General features: G+C 43.5%; 1 protein-coding gene across 3 annotated transcripts in view; it reads left to right on the top strand.

The window, feature by feature from the left end:
• FBXW7 (F-box and WD repeat domain containing 7) overlaps positions 1 to 18142 on the top strand; it is a 786853-nt gene that overhangs the window by 741212 nt on the left and 27499 nt on the right. For all 3 annotated transcript variants that reach the window (XM_086962297.1, XM_086962298.1, XM_086962299.1), the window contains 3 exons: positions 11757 to 11880; positions 12543 to 12679; positions 14117 to 14230. In XM_086962297.1, the coding sequence (XP_086818423.1) occupies positions 11757 to 11880; positions 12543 to 12679; positions 14117 to 14230 (375 nt within the window). The remainder of the gene's footprint in view (positions 1 to 11756; positions 11881 to 12542; positions 12680 to 14116; positions 14231 to 18142) is intronic.

Raw genomic sequence — 18142 nt, 5'->3', positions numbered from 1 at the left:
CATCTTGCAGACGTAGCAACATACATTCTACTCATCATGTCTCTAGCTGTCTGTTTAGCGGTTTCATCAGCAAAGGCATTTCCCCGACCAACATCATCCGTGATTGCTTTATGAGCACTGCACTTCACAATCGCAACTTCAGTCGGTAAGGTTAGAGATTCTAACAAGTCGTTAACTAGCTGACCATGTTGAATCTTAGTCCCATGGGACGTAATGAAACCCCTTTCTCTCCACAACCGGCCAAAACTATGGGCCACGCCAAATGCGTACTGACTATCTGTAAACACATTCACTCTCTTTCCCTCAGCTAAAACACACGCTCTCGTAAGAGCTATTAACTCTGCAGCTTGGGCAGAATTCTGACTCACTCTTGCAGTCTCCACAATCGTCTTCAAAGTCGTTACCGCGTAGGCAGCAGTCACATCACCATTCTCCAATTTAAAACATGACCCGTCCACATACAGCGTACCATCTGGGTCGGATAGAGGAGTATCTCTCAAGTCGATACGACCTTTTGTCTCTTCCTCCGTTTTGAAATAACAGTCATGTGGCTCAGAATCACTCGACTCTTGATCAGTCGGCAACAATGTTGCTGGGTTCAATACATTGCATCTTTTGATCTGAATATGACTCGCTAATAACGTCAGCTCGTAACCAGATAATCTCGCACTAGTAAGGTGTTGTGTCTTCGTTCGGTTCATGAGTGTGTCCACTGCATGAGGAACCATGACCACTAGCATATTGTTCATCACCAAACCAGCAGATTGTCGAATGGAAGCTGCAGCTGCCGCTGTAGCCCTCAAACAACTAGGCAATGCTCTAGCTACCGGATCTAATGTTGATGAGAAATACGCACAAGGGCGTTGTTTATCACCAAACTTCTGTGTCAAGACACTCAACGCGCAACCTTCTCTTTCGTGAACGTAGAGCGTGAATGGCTTACTGTAATCAGGTGTGCCCAATACAGGAGCTGAACACAAAGCTTTTCGTAATTCAGCAAAACTCTTTTGACATTCATCAGACCATGGCACCGGACTCGGAACATTTTTCCCAGTCAAAGCTACCAATGGCTTTGCTAAAAGTGAAAAATTTGGGATCCATTGCCTACAGTAAGAGGTAATACCTAGAAAGGCACGTACTTCCCTCTGTGTGCGTGGAACACTCATCTGCGTAATTGCTTTTATTCTTTCTGGGGTCAACTAGACAGTTGAGGCTTTCAAAGTTACTACATACGGTGGAATCTCTAGTAGACCTACATCATTGGGACCAGTCGCCCAAAGAGAATCAGGGAGTGAACGTAGCTCCGGCGGGAGTTTGTCCATTGACAAGTACATCGGAGAGGTGAGTCTTTTACCCAAAGTAAGCTGTACTCCTTCCGGAGAACAGTACAATGTCGCATATAGTCGTTTTAACAAATCTAAACCAAGCAGATTTTCATTACAACCTGTCGTCAAAATTAAGGGTGCTTTCAATTGACACGGTCCAACAGAAATAGACAAAGGACCAGATATCGGGTTGTACACAGGGGCGCCTGAAAAACCTACGGAAACATTTGTTGAGCCAGACAAAGGTGCGCCAGGGAGTTTCGCATGCATGATAGAACTTTTTGCGGCACCAGTATCCAACAGAAACGGTTCGACTACACCTGATGTTGCTACTGCGACATAAGGCCCACTCTGATCCACTGGAACTGATACTACTCCCTCTCTCTGTCCATGGCTGTCCTAGTACCCATTTTGTTGAAATCCCTCTTCAACTTCACAATAATCCTCAACAAGATATTGCTGAGATCTATTCTGTTGAGCTGACTGTACATTTTGTTGATCAAAGTGATTAGAAGGACGATCATTCGTTTGTGGAGGCATAGCACCTCGTCCCCGACCTCTAGAATTCTGTGCAAAACCACCACGACCTCTCTGAGCTGCTGCCGCATTATTTTGCGCTAAAATCTGACAATCATTTTTATAGTGACCCTCTTTCTTACAGTACGCACACTGATTCCACTGGTATTGAGGCCTGGTCGAATTATAATCTGTCTTTTGATACGAATTCTGTTGCATATTAGTCTGATTCGTGCGAGGCGGATACGCCTGCTGTAAAAGAACTTTAGTCTTTAAATCTTTCGTTTTCTTCTCTGATTTCTCCTTTTCCTCTTTATCCCTATTTTCATAGTACTGTGCAGTCGCAAGTATTTGCGCTGTCGTAGATACAGCCCACGCACTTTCTGAGTCTTTCAATTTATTGCATAATTCGGGTAACAAATTATGCACAAATTTATCGACAAACAATCTCTGTCCTCCTTCAGTGCTCATATCCTGACCACTATGGTCTACAAAAGTCTCTTCGAACCTCGTGAAGAAGTCGGAGACACTTTCGTCTTTCTTCTGCTTGCATGCGGATAATTTATCCCAATTAACACGCAATGCTGGCATCAGAGTCTTCATTAAATCTATTATTCTGCCAGGAAGATTAGCAATTAGGGGTTCGGGTTTCGCACCACCTGTTTGTTGAGCATCTGCTGCAGTGATAGCTGCCCAATCACCACCTAAAGCAGCCTGATGATCCTCTCTACGAATTTTAGCCCACACTGGTTGTGGAACTACATTACCAAACAACATATCAATGTCGGCTAAGTTCATTATACAAGCCTCAACTGTCTGTGTCAATTCCTTGTAATATCCGGCTGGATTCTTACGTGGATCTGGCAAGGCCTGTTTCACTGCTAACACTTCTGCTCGCTTCCACGGAATATGTATCCATACTCTTTGGAACTGTGCTGGAGCAGCTGCAATACCCGCATTATCATCACGTTGTACTGCCTCGCGCCAAATTGGAGGAACTTCCCTCATAGGATATTGGCGACTTGGCTTCATTCTACCTTTCTCTAAATCTCTCGGGGAACGAAGAGATGGATCAATCCTAAAACTCAAAATGAGTTCCATCGCTTCCTTTATATTATCGCCCACTATCATTCCAGCAGCAAACTCTTTTTGAATTTTAATTAAATCTTCCAAATCTGATTCGACATCGTCTTCTTCTATTTCCTCACGCAACAACGAGCACATCTCGTCGAAGACGTATCGCTGCGTTGGCTCTCCCCATTGCATAAATGTCTCTAACACATCTTTCGTACTATATCTTCTAACTTTTGTAATCCATCTGAGAGCTGTGGAGTCTAAAACTCCCCGTTCCTCAGTACTTGGAAGCTGACTCCGTCTCTGAACAGAGTCAGGAGTAGGAGTCTTAATCAAGGTTTTATATATAGGCGACAGCATATTAGTAACAGAATCAGTAATTCTTCGACGAACAGAAAGTGGAGTTAGTACACTCGCAGACATAGAGAACGCAGTAGAGGTAGGAATAGATGACGAAACAGTAGGAGTATCGAGGAAAATAGTTTGAGGACCAATAGGTACAGTGGTAGGTATAGGAGCGGGCAGTGCGGGAAGAGGAGGAGCTGTAGGAACATTTACATTCACCACAGGAGGTATAGGAACTTGATTCTGAGGAACAAGAACACCAGGTTGTCCAGCAACCGGCAATTGAACATCCGGTATAAGTGGAGCCGCAGCACCTTGTGCGTACGGTGGAGGCGACCGTAACAGATAAGATAGCAGAGGATCGTTTTCGGAATCCTCCAGTATCTTAGCCATTTTCGATGGCAAGGCAGGATAGCACTTGTCAATCGCTAAGTTACGCTCTCTAATGGCTACATCTATGGCTTTCTCACACTCGTCAGCCTGCAACTGCTTAGTCGCTTGCTCTAGAGTTAACTCTTCTAGTTCTTTTTGCTCTTTTTTCAACCTTTTCATTTCTCTCTGTTTGGATTCTTTCCGCCAATAACGAAAAGAGTCAAACATTGCCGGCCGGGCTTTCTTCCTAAACAATTTCGCTTCTAAATTGTCGAGAATCTCTTGTTCAAAACTACCATGCAGTGGCCAGCTAAGGACACCATCCTTCTTACAATAACGGACCCATATCTCATTATAAGTTATAGGACCCACACCATACTTACAATATAGGTCATATAGGGGAGTCCCAATCGGAGGAACCAGACAGGAATCCTCTAATTGTGAGTCACTGTTGCAACTAAAACAAGACAACATTTTCCGACTTACCATTCTCAGTCCGGAACACAAAACAAACAAACACGGAACAAATTGTGCACTTGAACCAAGAACTTAGGCCTACCAAAAACGAACTGATGTATCGATACCCAAAACTGAACCAAATAGATTATCGTAACCAGAACAACTAGTGATAATCTTACGAAACCAAACCAAACCAAGAACCGATCAAGGATTTTTAACAATCCTCACAAAAGTAACCAGCTAGCTATCACTAAATACTTAACTGAGTCACTGAAGACGTCACCAAGGAGAAACCCGTCACGTTTCGCTGTACTAAGGACTGCACCACTTCGGGTCCAAGACAGGGCGACGGTCAAGGCAACGGCCCACTGCAGCCGTCCTGAACGGGAACCCTCGTGGAAGAGAACTTCAGGGCCACTTTTGCGATATGCCGGGATCGATGAAGTGGGGCGCCTCCCTCAGGAATCTTCACACGAAGCTTCTCGAACTCTTCAGGCTTTTGGACCGGTACCGAATGACGTCGCCCCACGTTGGGCGCCAATTGGAGTTCTGGACTTTTTGGTTCCGTCCAGAGGTGTCAGGGTACAACACCCAAAGACCCCGGAGTCCCACCTGCCTTGGTGCACAAATGAACAGAAACACGGGCTTCTCGATGGTGGCGTCAAAGACCAAAGGTTTATTACTGCAGGGACACAGAAGTCACAGAATCTACACACGGGCAGAATCTAGGAGACTGTTCGATTTGTACATTGAGGGTTGCTCCTTATATACCAAAAATTGTGCTCTAGGCAAATATTTCACATGTCGGTACATTCCCAAACCTTTTGTGTCTCTAAACAATAAATATTTGGCGTTACACAGGAACTGTCGATAATATCTGATACCAAACATCACGAAGAGGGGTTCCCACCAGTCCATCACAATCCCTTGTCAATATTGCATTCAAGACCCGGACCGCCTCATCGTAAAGTTCGTTACCTCCCCCTAATAAAGGCCCAGAAGGAAAAGGAGCAGAGCCAGGTGCAGAAGATAGAAAACGGGATAAGAGATGTTTGTGGGTTGTAAATGGGCAAGGCTACCGGCTTCGGCCGCCTAATCATGATCAGGTACAATGGACAGGAAAACCAGTTCAGGTGGGCTGGCCTCGGGCAGAGGAGGCAGCCTTTGTCGAGTCATGCAGCTTCAGCGTGATCTGGTTTAAGGTGCACGTGTCATGTAAGAGGTGAATCTCCGGCTAAGGCTACGTGTCTTTAATCAAAGTGAAGTGAATGAAATGATCAGAGGCTATTGCATATGTGAGGGCAAGGAACCACAAAAATGGCGGCCACGATCTAAGATGGATGCCGTGTGTATATCAGAAATGTGTCAGTGGAAGGAGTGCTCTTGCTCGTAGCGTAGCGAAAACACTAGGATATACTAAATGGATCATTTGCGGTTCGCTGATACTAATTTTATGTATTTCCGACAAACTTGAAAACACGGGTTCAAGTCGTCACGGAACCGTCACGGAACCTCAAAGGGTGGATGTATAAATGCATGGATGAATACGTGCAAAAGTGGATGATAGATGTATACATTAATGAGTGAATGGGTGAATGGATAGATGCATGGATGAATGAGTGAAAGGGTGGATATACAGATGCATGGATGAATACGTGCAAGAGTGGATGATAGATGCATACATTAATGAGTGAATGGGTGAATGGATAGATGCATGGATGAATGAGTGAAAGGCTGGATGGATGGATGAGTGGAGCGTAAGGGTGGATTTTTAAATCCATAAATGGATGAGTGAGTGAGAGGGTGGATGGATAGGTGCATGGATGAATGAGTGGATGGATAGGTGCATGGATGAATACATGAAAGGGTAGATGATAGATGCATACATTAATGAGTGAAAGGGTGAATCGATGGATGCATGGATGAATGATTGAAAGGCTGGATGGATAGATGGATGAATGAGTGGAGTGAAAGGGTGAATGGAAAGATGGATGAATGAGTGGATTGATGTAAGAATGGATGTGTGAGAATGGGAGGAAAAGAGCAAGGGTGAATGAAGGGATGCGTGACTGAATGGATAGGTTGAAAGTGGATTGATGAGTGAAAGGATGGACGACTTACTGAAAGGGTGGATTAATGGGTGAGAGAGTAGATGAATAGATAGCTGACTGGGTGAGGGATGGATGGATGGGTGGGTGGCTGGGTGGTAGGGTTGACGGATGGCTTGGTGGGTGGAGAGTTGAGTGTAAAGGTGGATGGAGGGATTAGTGAAAGGGTGGATGGATATATGAACGAAACGGAAGATGGATGAGCGAAAGCATAAATGAATGAAGTGAAAGGGTAGGTGGATAGATGAGTGAAAAGGAGGATGGATGGATGGAGGGATGAGTGAAAGGATGGATGAATAGGAGTGAAAAGGAGGATGTGTGGGGTGAAAGGATGGATGGATGAGCAAAAGGATGGATGAGTGAAAGGAAGGCGGGATGGATCAGTTGGATCGATAGGTTTGGAGATGGCAGGATAGGCTTTAGCAGCTACAGTAGAGGTGGTGGAACTCTTGATGGGCCTCTTCTGTCTGCAGCTCGGCAGACAAAGACTTGTAATTAATTTGAAAGGATGAATGGATGTGTGGGTGAAAGGATGAGTGAGTAGAAGTGTGGCTGGCTAGATGGATGGATGAATGGATGAATGAGTGACCGGGATGGTGGATGGACAAAGGATGTTATAATGAAGGAAAGGGTGAATGAGTGGATGGGTTACAGGGTGTAAGGATTAGAGAGCGAAAGGATGGATGAATGTAAAGGATAAATGGATGGATTGATGGATGGGTCGAAGGGTGGGTGGAAGGATGAGTGAAAGGGAGGGTGGATATATGAAGTGAATGGAAGGGTATAAAGATGGAGTGAAAGGGAGGGTGTATGGATGAGCGAAAGGATGGATGGATGGTTGAAATGGATAGGTTTGGAGATGAATGGGTAGGTTTGGAGATGAATGAGTGGATCGAGAGACAGATGAACAGATTGATGAACAGATTAGTGAAAGGTAATGGATTAAAGAATGAATGGGTGCCAATGTAAAGGTGAAATGCTAGATATCAGTGGGTGAAAGGATGAATGGATAGATACTTAGATGGAAGAGGCAAGAGAGCTATTGTGGAGAGGATTCAAATTACTTTTTTGCGCTTGCTTGGTGTCATAAGATCTTTGAATCAACGTGGGGGGTATTTAAATGTTCTGATTACTCACTTGGCCTACATTATGCTCCTTTCTCTACCTTGGGATTATCAGGTAGGCATGGTGCTGTTTGCCAGCGAGTTCTTACTAGACAGCTAGTATTTGGTCTCATAAAGGCCACATTGCCATAGAAATTCCCGGCACTGAACAAAACTACTTTGTAAAAGAGCAGAATGCTGTCACACACAATGAAGCCAGCTCACAGATAGGAAGAGATAGCATTTCAATCAAAACAAAAGGTCTTGGTTAACTCAAATTTCATTAGGGGCTCAAATGTTAAAGTCACGAAAGTGCACCCATGATATATGTCCTTGTATTAAAGGAGATTTACGTTTTTCATGAATTCACATGAATTTCCTTAAGTAGGCCAGAAAACCGTAGTCCTAGAAAATATTTGTGAATTGCATCTTAGCATGAGCAAATATGAATATGCCCCAGCGGAAATCTGTTGAGTGTTTACAAGCTCACTTTTTCTCCAACCACATTTTTCCCAGCCCTGGAAGAAACTTTACTTCTGCCGTTGTCAGGGGTAAATTTCCGACCTTTCTCTGTATGGGAAAAGATTAGAGAAGAGCTGGTGAAAACCTCAAATTCAAATCCTTCTATAGTATTAGCCTGACATAACCAGAGAGGCTATTATCAGAGCTCTTATACAAAGATTGCAGCCATTATTTGACGGTGCACTACATGGCACCAAAGGGACAAGTGGATTTTGTTACAGGACAAGTAGATTTATGAAGGTACTTGTCCCATGGACAAGTACATATTTCAATAAATTCCACACCCCTGCAACACTAATCCTCTATGGGTCACGGAATAGCGTGCTACTAGCCGAAAAAGCGCTTTGACGCCTCGTCAGGGGTAGTAAGCGCTATATAAATGCAATTACAATACAATAGCTGAATGGTGCCTCATTAGATAGCTTTGAAACAAACATTCTCACTGTCTCACTATTTGCGTTAACAGCTCAATCCTCAAATACCTTTCAATGGCCACTTCGTTCACCACCAGCCATGTTATTTTTTCAGCCTTGCTTCACAAATCCACCACCTATTCAGAGCCTGTTCCGCAGGACTCCCTCTGCCTTGCTTCCCCTTCCATTTTTAAATTCCATCCATTTAATCTCATACTCTCATCTCAGCTCATGGTTCCATCCATCCATCCACCACCATCCATGTAACTATTGAACACAAATCTTTATTTATTTTCTACTTTAAAGCCTTTCCATATTGGCTGTACTCTACCCCTCTCTGCTTTTTCTCAGCGAATTACCACCTGTTGTTTAAAGCTTGACCTATCCCCGATCTACATCAACTGTCTCTTTGATGTCTGATTCTCTTACTGACACCATTATTTTTCTGTAGCCTTCCAATGTCTCTCTTACTTTCTTTGCCCTTGGAGTAACGGTTGACCTGGAGGTTAGGTTCACGGTTTCTTTCTTGTTGTACCACTGGTATAGCTGGTGTATCATGAGCCATAATACAAGATAGGAAATTACCCCCTAGTCACTGTTTGAAATGTGAAAAACAGCAAAAATCAGGGTTCAGTGTTGTCTCTATTCCCCGTTAACTGCTGCACCAGTGGAAGCTACAGCCCTGTGTTGTGCTCATTCTTCCCCTCCGCCCGCCATATCTGCCTCATTTGTACTTGGTTGTCCTTTTCCCTGTAGAGAACCCCTAGTTATCACTGGTGGTTTCCAAACTCACGTTCTGTTACTTACAAGTAACCCACCAACTGAGACTTTATTTCAGCTTGCATTTCTTCTGTTAGCTTCTTCAGTTGGTGCCTGTTTTTTCTGCCACACTTTGATTTGACTCTCTCTTCATTGATGACTGCTCTGAACATCCAGTCACCTACCTGCTTCATCAAAGTGCAGACTATTAATCTATGCCTATTCAGGATCAGCATCTTCTGTTTGAATCTTCTCCCACCCCCTCTTGTTTCTACTGTTTGAGGCAATTGCGTTTTTTACCAGTTTCAAAAAGGGTATAACTATCATAACTGAAGATTTAGCTTTCAGGCAGGAACTATGATCCTCGAATAGTACGGTAGATTAGGACAGCGATGTCTGTTCTGTTGACACGTTCCTCTTGACATAAATACCTTACCTGTTTTACTGATTTTCACTTGATTGGCCCATGCTGTTGTTCTGCTGTGTATCTTTTAAAGCTTCTTTAAATCCCTGTGCCATTATTATCTGATAGTCTGTTAGTTGTAGATTCCTTACATTAGATTTTCCCTCAGGCATCAGTCTGGATCTGGAGATTTTTTCTTCAGCAGTACCCCTGCGCGTCATTAGGTTGCATCGGTCGGCTCCACTGGACCTACATAGACTACGCCCATGCGGCTGATGTCAGTTCTTTCTTTTTCCACGCCAGCCTAGCACAGATCTGGAGAGAGCTAACCCCAGTCACTTTTTGTCAACGTCTTTTTCGAGTCGTAGACTCCTGGTGAGTCGAGGATGTCCCATCGAAGGGCTGGCTTCAAGCCCTGCGGTTCCTGCCACCGGATGATGTCTGTGACGAATCCGCACCTCATGTGCCTTTTGTGTCTGGAGCGCAGCCATGACTCGAAGTCGTGCTCCGAGTGCCAGGCCATGAACCTGAAGGCTTTACAGAAGTGGTCCCGAAAGGTGCTGGAGGCCCAGCCCTCGGTCTCGAGGACTGTCGCGAGCTCACACTCCTCACACTCGAAGTAGAATGGGAGATCTTTCGGTGAGTCAAGGAAACAAAAGAACAATTTGAAGAAGCACAGGTGTTCTTCGAATTCTCCCTTTCAGTGAGCCGACGCACGGGGATTCCGGAGCATCCTCGCTAAAAAGGCTCTGTCTCCGGAGCCTGCTACTGAGATGGCTCGGCGACTCCCTCCCTTTCCGGGAGCCGGAGCATCTCTTGCCCCAAATTTAGAAGTCCTATTAGGTCTTGTACCTCATAAATGAGCATCTCGGCTCCGCCAGCGCACCTTTGGCAACACGGAGTCGGTCAGGGCTCTGGGACTTCGGCTGCTCCGGGAACTGCTCTGGAGGGTCCCCATGGATCCAGGCATGGGTCCGAATCGATGCCGGTATATCTCACTTGACCTTCCCCTACGTCCATCCCGATGACAACTGTGCCCCGGTCAGCGCCAACTTCATCCTCATCCCCGAAGTGGACACAAAGCCAGACCAACGTCGATTCCGATGCAGGAAGGGACCTTCTGTGTTCATTCCTGCATTCCTTTTGGGCCAGGTGGTGAGGAAGGGGACATAGCCCGTCTCTTAATGCTTACAGCTGGCATCTCCTTGTCAAGGGTTTGAATCTCAACAAAGCCACCTCAGCCTTGAATCCATCCAATGTGTGTAAATTGCTTAACATTGAATTGGGGAATCTCCAGGTAATGTCCAGGTCTCTGTTTACCCTTGCGGTATACAATGTGGCATTCTATCAAAATGATGTACATAATGGTGAATTTTACACCACTTGCTTCTTTGGGTCAGTGCATATAACATTATAAGTGGATAACAGTGAATAACAGGATGTTTTTCTCTATGGGGCTTTGAGTGAGCTCTGAGTGACAACAAAGGAACAACGAGAAAAGTTCACAAAGCTTCGATGTCACTTAGATATCTAAAGTGAAAAGCACATCCTTTATTCACTTTTAACCCATCTACAAGTATATGTGGAGCATGACTCACCCCCACATTCAACTGCTGCGTTTAATGCTACTTGGGGGAAGAGTAATAATGGAGGAGCAATACATAATGTATCTCCTGCCCTCCCTTATGTAAAAATCAAATGTCTGGCCTTCTGCCACCCACTCCTGTAACCCTTTGCATTCACCCTGCCAGAATGAAAATGTTTCCTGGCGTCCTTCCACTAAGCCACCAAACTAATTGCCAGCCTCGATTAACCTTTGTGAAATCCCTGGTGCACCGAGGTTTCAGTAGTCGTCTGCAAGACAATGATTCCCCTCCAGGGTACTTATCCCTCGAAGCTTCATTCTGCCCCTTTTACCCAAAGCTTGTGGTGGTGTAAGTTTTGAAAAGAGACCCGTTTTCCAATATGAGCATTCGGTATCTGCGCCCTCAAGAGTCTCAGCACCTGCACTATGGGCATGCTATTAGACCAAAAGGTCATGCTTTGATTGGCTACCGTTTAATTTCAAATGGACTTCACCTCCATGAGCAGAAGAAACCCCAGGACCAATTATGTTGGAGGCCCATGGTCTCTCCTATCAGCACTGTGGCTATGTCATGGTGAAGTATTTGTTTCACAGCAGTGCCAAAATCTAAGCAGCAACTGCATCAGTGCAGAGTTGGTACTCCCCACTGGTCTTTGTGCCGTCCACACGCCTACCTCCCCTCAGCTTTGAAACTGTTTTGTGTTGTTAGTACTTGCATCTCTGACTCTTAGTGTATCAGTTCCAATAAGGTTCTTTTATCATTGCTTTCTAGCTGGCGTTGTATGTGCTTTCTTTCCTGGAACCCAAGGACCTGCTGCAGGCTGCTCAGACGTGTCGCTACTGGAGGATTCTAGCAGAAGACAACCTTCTCTGGAGAGAGAAATGCAAGGAAGATGGTGAGGCTCCGCATTCATTTATGTTTAGAGTTTTTAAAGAGCGTCAAGTGTCCCCTCCTAGTTACTTCAGCGCACTAGATTGGATAGAGAAGGTGAAATACAGAAAGGGGGAAGTGAGAGTATGGCTGATGATAGTCTTAAGACTGCCCTTGGAATTGTGAGGTTTCATGGAATGCATTCTGGAACAGTTTGGTTTTCATGCCTGGCCTGAAATTACAGTTGTTTGGTTCTGCCCTGTGGCTCGAGTACCTCAGTCTCGTCTCCCAGGGATCTGCCTTTGTGTGAAAGAAGGTGTTATTAACTAATCGCAGGTTTCTGTTGGGCCAGTGCATCCTATGTTTCTCTGCAACAGATCCTAGTTTGTTCTAGACACTGTCCCTTACTGCGCGGCACCAATGTGACCATTCAACCAAGAGAAAATGGCAACCTTTGATACTGTTGATTTGTTACTGAATAGTGATCATGGGAGCTCTAATTTGGGGGAAATTAGTGGACCGTCATTTAATACTTGCAAGACTTGGTGGCCTTGGAAGTATTTGATTTTATGTGCTACTTCAGCATATACATGTAGGGTGTCATGGAGCCTAACAACTTCTGTGATTATTTGTGGGCCGATGAAACGGAACAGTAGATGAGGTTGCACTTATTCTTTCATCTTTAAGGCATCGATGAACCGTTACATATAAAGAGGAGGAAAGTGATAAAGCCTGGTTTCACACACAGTCCCTGGAAGAGCGCGTACATACGGCAGCACCGAATCGATACCAACTGGCGACGAGGAGAACTGAAATCTCCTAAGGTAATCTTTTTGTAAACTGAATTGCTCTCATTTATGCCAATCACTTGTCAGGCCTTCTTTTGTTGTGGATAAGCTTCAGTAAGTGACCCAGTTAGCAAAGAAAGCATACTGACACAGCCACAGCCACCAATCGTGCTAAAATGAGGATTCCCAGAAGTGACTCATTCTCTACCTGGGGTTCGTTCTAAACAGCAGTACATTTAGATGTAAAATTGTCGAGGCTTGGTTTAAAAAAGAAAAACTGAATATATATATATATATATATCTTCCTCCAACCCTCCCTTCTTCCCTCCCTCCTTCCCTTCCTCCTTCCCTTCCTCCCTCCCTCCCCAGTAGGTAGTTCTAGTTAGGACCTTGTTTCCAAAGGAAAAGCGTTTTTTATGGTTCTAATAACTTTGGCACCCTTTGACGAATCTGCTGTCAGGAAAGTTTTGAGGTGATTCGTCAGGCGTGGGCTGAGAGAAAAAATGGGGGGGCGGGTCCCAAACGCATTACCCCATTGCAATTTCCCACAGGAATTGTGAACACGACTACTGCCCGAACCGCTGAAAGGAATGACACCAAATTTGACACAAAATCATGCAATGCTATGGACGCTTAGGCTGTCGGGTCGGGCCTGTCAGGGTGTGTCTGTCACCAATACATTCCATACGAAAACATGTACTCCTTCATTACCATGCAAACAGGTCCACCAGACGTGCTTGGGTGGAAATTCTTTAACTCTGCAAGTCTTGCAGCATAACACATTTAGACTCCTTGCGAGTCTTATTCATATGCGACAGGTGATGGTGAAGCTCAGCTTCAAAAACATTTATGAAGGACTACAAAATCTAAGCATTTCAAAAAGAATTTTAAAGTGGCAGTGGATTAGTCACTCATATGCTAAACACAATTTAATGTATAAACAGTGCAACCTTTTAAAAATCAATGAAATGGTCAGTCTATTGTAAAATCTCTATTTCAAATGCACAGATCTCATTGCTGATCTCACTTAGTTCATTTTTTGAAAACCTGAAGGCCACAACTACCATTATGCTTGCGATTTCACATGATGTCCCAATCCTTCAATGTCTTTCATTTGATTAATCAATCACCTTTGAATACATGTACTTCAGAGAATTAACTTCCATATATGGCAGAGTCATTTGACTTAATTGTACTATCTAATTTCCAACCATGGGCATGTTACGGTTTTTCAACTTGCCTACCTCAAGTCTTCATGTGCACGGCATGCACACACTTCCACTTTAAAATCTACCTTCATTTGTTTTTTTCTTGTTTTCTTTTTTGCGCTATAGTCCAGAGCAACACTAACAAGTTAAGCACATTTTCACAGAACGTATTACCTTGAGACAAATCAGAACCCGTCGTTTTGTTTATCTTTATTCTGCAAGCCACCCGTCCCCTGCAGTTTGTAACAGGTCTTTATCTCATCAGGTATTGAAGGGACACGACGATCACGTGATCACATGCCTACAGTTCTGTGGAAACCGAATAGTTAGTGGTTCTGACGACAACACGTTAAAGGTTTGGTCAGCAATCACCGGCAAGGTAAGTTGCTCTTCAGGTTTTCTGTAAAGTGTCTTTCAATAATCGATGTAGGACTTTATGGAATCATTATAATGCCTAGTGGAAATAATAGAAAATACTTTACAGACTGCACATATCTTTTGCAAGAGTACATTTTCGTTCTGTAGAATGCTACACATAAACAAAGACTCAACAATGAGTTGCTCCAGCACCAAGGAACACAGAGTGCCTATATTTTTCAGAGGACTTGGAAATAATTTCTTCCAGGGACAAGAGTTTTGTTTCTGTACCAAAAAAAGGTTTTTACAATCAAATCACTGACTTTGGAGAACACAATAAGAGGTAATTGCCAATTGGAGTTGTATGCAATTCTTTATACTGTGCGTCTTTCTAGTCAATAATTTATTATTACATGGTAAGTGCAATGGATAAAACTCATCCAATTTTGAAATACTCATCTTGCCCATTTACCACAGGTAAACGTGACTTCCTGTTGGTCTGTGTCTTGTGTCAGCTGTCACAAGTCAATACTGGCTTATCGCACTGCCTAATCACACTTCTTTTCATATCAGTTGGATAGTTACTGCACTGTGTTTGACATGGTAGTAAACATGTGGGCCTTTTTATCTCCTCGAACTCATTCTTGTAGTGTGATCTCGGTAACATGGAGTCTGCTAACTGCCATTCGATTCATCAGTAGATACATCTTCTTACAGTGTATAAAGAATCCTTGTTAAAAAAAGAAAGTGTTTAGATTTGCCTTTAAAGTCCTGTTCTCTCTGACCTGATCTTAGTTTTTTGTTTTACTGTTCGTGTTAAAACAGCGCTTCTGACTTGGTTGCATTTGTTTTTGAAAGGGTGTCAATTGCACGTATGTCTCTTAACGTGGGTTACTTCTGATTGATTAGGTTACATTTAACCTTCTGCCCTCAGCCTTCCAGATCTTATGTGGGAAGAAGAGCATAATTCACACACGCTGCCATAGCTTTGTTGCACTGAAGACATCTTCAGTGTGGTGGACCTATTGCTCTTTACCCCTTTGTATCCCTACCCAGTTGCGTTCCTCAGTGTTACTGTTTGATTGCCAGAGGCGTGCCTCAGTCGTGCTGTTGGTTCGGTGGTGATTGTGCGTCGACTGCTCCCATCAGATTGGTTTTCAATGGAAAGCTTCTCTTTTGAGAGAGTCAGAGTTGGTGGCACCAGCAGAGGTGCCTGCACTTCACTAGTAAGCCAGGAAGCTCTACAAAAGTAAGGCTTGGCAAAATGTTTGTGAATCTGGCCCTTCATCTTTTGGTTCCTCTGTTGATAGTAAGGAGCTATCTTGCACTCAATATCTAATTTATAAATCAAAATTGTATATTGTGTTTTAAGGTAATAAAAAAAAATAGGACTTCCACTCCATGTAGTGTGTCATTGACACTTTATGTACTGTTCTTTTCTTCAGCGCCTAGAGCCTGTAGCAATCAAAGGAAGTGCTACCTCGCTCAGTGTTTAGTGCAAGACATGTAATCTCATCACTATGAAGACCCACCAGAACTATATCTTATCAATATATTCTCATTGATTGTCGCAAACAAACCATTGACAAGGACCAGGCATCATTGTATCCTACACTGTAGTGAAAATGGTCGCTGTGGTTCTGTCAGCCATTCCGTTACGTCATCACTTTGCTTTATAAACTGTATTCAACTTTCGAGGATGTACAGGGAAAGAAGGGTTTAAAAATGTACAGTGCATTTCCTTACATGTAGGTGTTGTATTGTTTATTTCTGTGTTATGTCGCTTTACAGAAGGTCCTTTTTTCTATGAACGTCTTAGTATTACTAATGTTTACAAAAATAAAATACTAAACTATTTAATGTCATTAAACAAAACATTTAAATGATGTACAAAGAACAATTGATAACGCCCTTTTTTATGACATCAAACCCACACAGTGTAATTATAAATCCTCTAAAAGCAGGATGGGGCACTTTGAGGTAACTTTGGTAAGCAATTAATGGGCCATTTTTTGCTCTGGAATAAAATTGTTCAAAGGAGTTCATTGGAATCGTATTGATAAAATATAGGTGAAAAGGCATCGATCAGGCGTTCTTCCAGAGCCAGGGGACAGTGCATGGCTGTTTAATGTCATGATGTCACATCTGTTCATCAAGGGTCTGCAGGGAGATATTGTTGGTGGCTCTGTATTTACCACTTTATATGTTGATGCTGTCTGATAAAAGCACCTTCTGATACCATGCAACTATATATTACAAGCTACAAATTTGCATAGCCTCTGTAGTCATAAAGCTTTGATTTTGTTTGCCAGCTATTTATAAAATATATATTTCAAAACAGTAGGAAGTGAAAAGTCAAACACATTTATTTAAAACTTCCCGAAATGTGCGGTGGGTTGTTTCTTTGCATTGTTCAGCAAAGAAATGTCTATCATTTTAGTAGTTCTCGCGGATCCATCCTTTCAGTTTTGTCATTGTGCAGTTTTGATAATGACTTCACATAGAAACAGCTATTTCTAGATTTCTCTCAGTAGGGCTTATTCTTGGTCGAGGTGCTTTCAAAAAGCACACCTCTTTTCAATTGGAGCACCCTTGTGGTCCTGACCAACTATAGGGTAGTTAGGAAAAGTCTATATGTATGTGACACTTCTAGGCTGAGGTACTGGAGGGTCAATCCTCGGTACATTTTGTGTTTGGTGCGCTTTCCCTTTAAGACTGCTTTCTGGAATCTAATGGACAGGGAGTTAGAGGCTGCCACAGGTACAGAAACGTTCAATAAAATGCAAACCTTTTAATGCTCTTTGGAGCAAATCCAGCTACAAGAAGGTCACCTTCAGCGGCTATTCGGCAGATGTGGAAGCTGCTTGGCACTGGGCAGTTCTTTATTCACGGAACTAACTGGAATTTCAGGGAAAAATGGGCCATGTCATCTGTATTACTCTTGTCACCCTTGAAGTATTTTGCTGACCTTGCTATTCTGCGTTCTCTTTGGCTCTGCTTTCAATTGTTTCTTGGTATTTTTGGTCTTTTTCAGATATTTTTGAGAGGTTTAGGAATCTTTTTATGTAGTAGTTGCCTAATGTATTATTTTTCTCTTTATTCTGTTCTCCTTTCAACTGTCCAGGTGTCTGCCAGTGCTGTGAAGTGGCACGTGGCACGTGTCAGGTTTAAAGCGACACTGACAAATCATAAATTATATGGATCACACTGGCTTGTGGTGGAGTGAAACAGGCCTTCATTCGTTGTTACCGCTTTAGAAGAACCCGGGCTTCCAGACAGCAGAAGCTGGAAATCTTAGTATCTGGGTTCTCATCACACATTCTTCCTGGAATGGGAAGTGAAGAGACAAATGTAGCCCCTGCCGGTCTAGGATGTTAAACGTGTCCAGTGAAATGTGCAGAGTTGATGGTCCTGCTGGCTTTAAATACCAGTGAATTCTGCAACTATACATTTCCCGAGATTTTTATATTGCAGAGAATGCAACACTCACAGTGACCCCGACCCCTGGAAAAGAAGCCCTTCAACTGTAGCATCTGGCAGCAACAAAAAACACCCTCGCATAAGCAAGCATTCATTCCAATATCCAGTTCTATTGAAAGCAGATATAGGTGGCAGGCACCATGTAAGAGACTGAACTGACAGTTGTAATATTTTTTTTATGACTTTCGTACCCCTTGAAGCCTCAAAGTGCTTTGCTGATTTCGGGTCATTAGTTCTGATTCTCCGGTGCCTGGACGAGAGAAGGGTCGGTGGTGGTGTCGTCTATCAGAACTTAGTATTGGCGTCGTGTGTGAAGCCCAGGATGTGCTCCAGGTTTGATGTGACAAGTTATGATGGCATATTATGTTTGTGTCAGAAAGTGAACAGTGTTGAGGATAGGTTTGCAAGCAGGGTATATGGGAAGATCCAGCACTGTAAGTCTCTTCTGAAATAA

This window comes from Lissotriton vulgaris, chromosome 3_1 (genome assembly GCF_964263255.1).
Source record: "Lissotriton vulgaris chromosome 3_1, aLisVul1.2, whole genome shotgun sequence".
NCBI lineage: Eukaryota > Metazoa > Chordata > Amphibia > Caudata > Salamandridae > Lissotriton > Lissotriton vulgaris.
The sequence above is the reverse complement of the archived record's forward strand: the minus strand, read 5'-3'. Positions and strand labels throughout refer to the sequence as shown.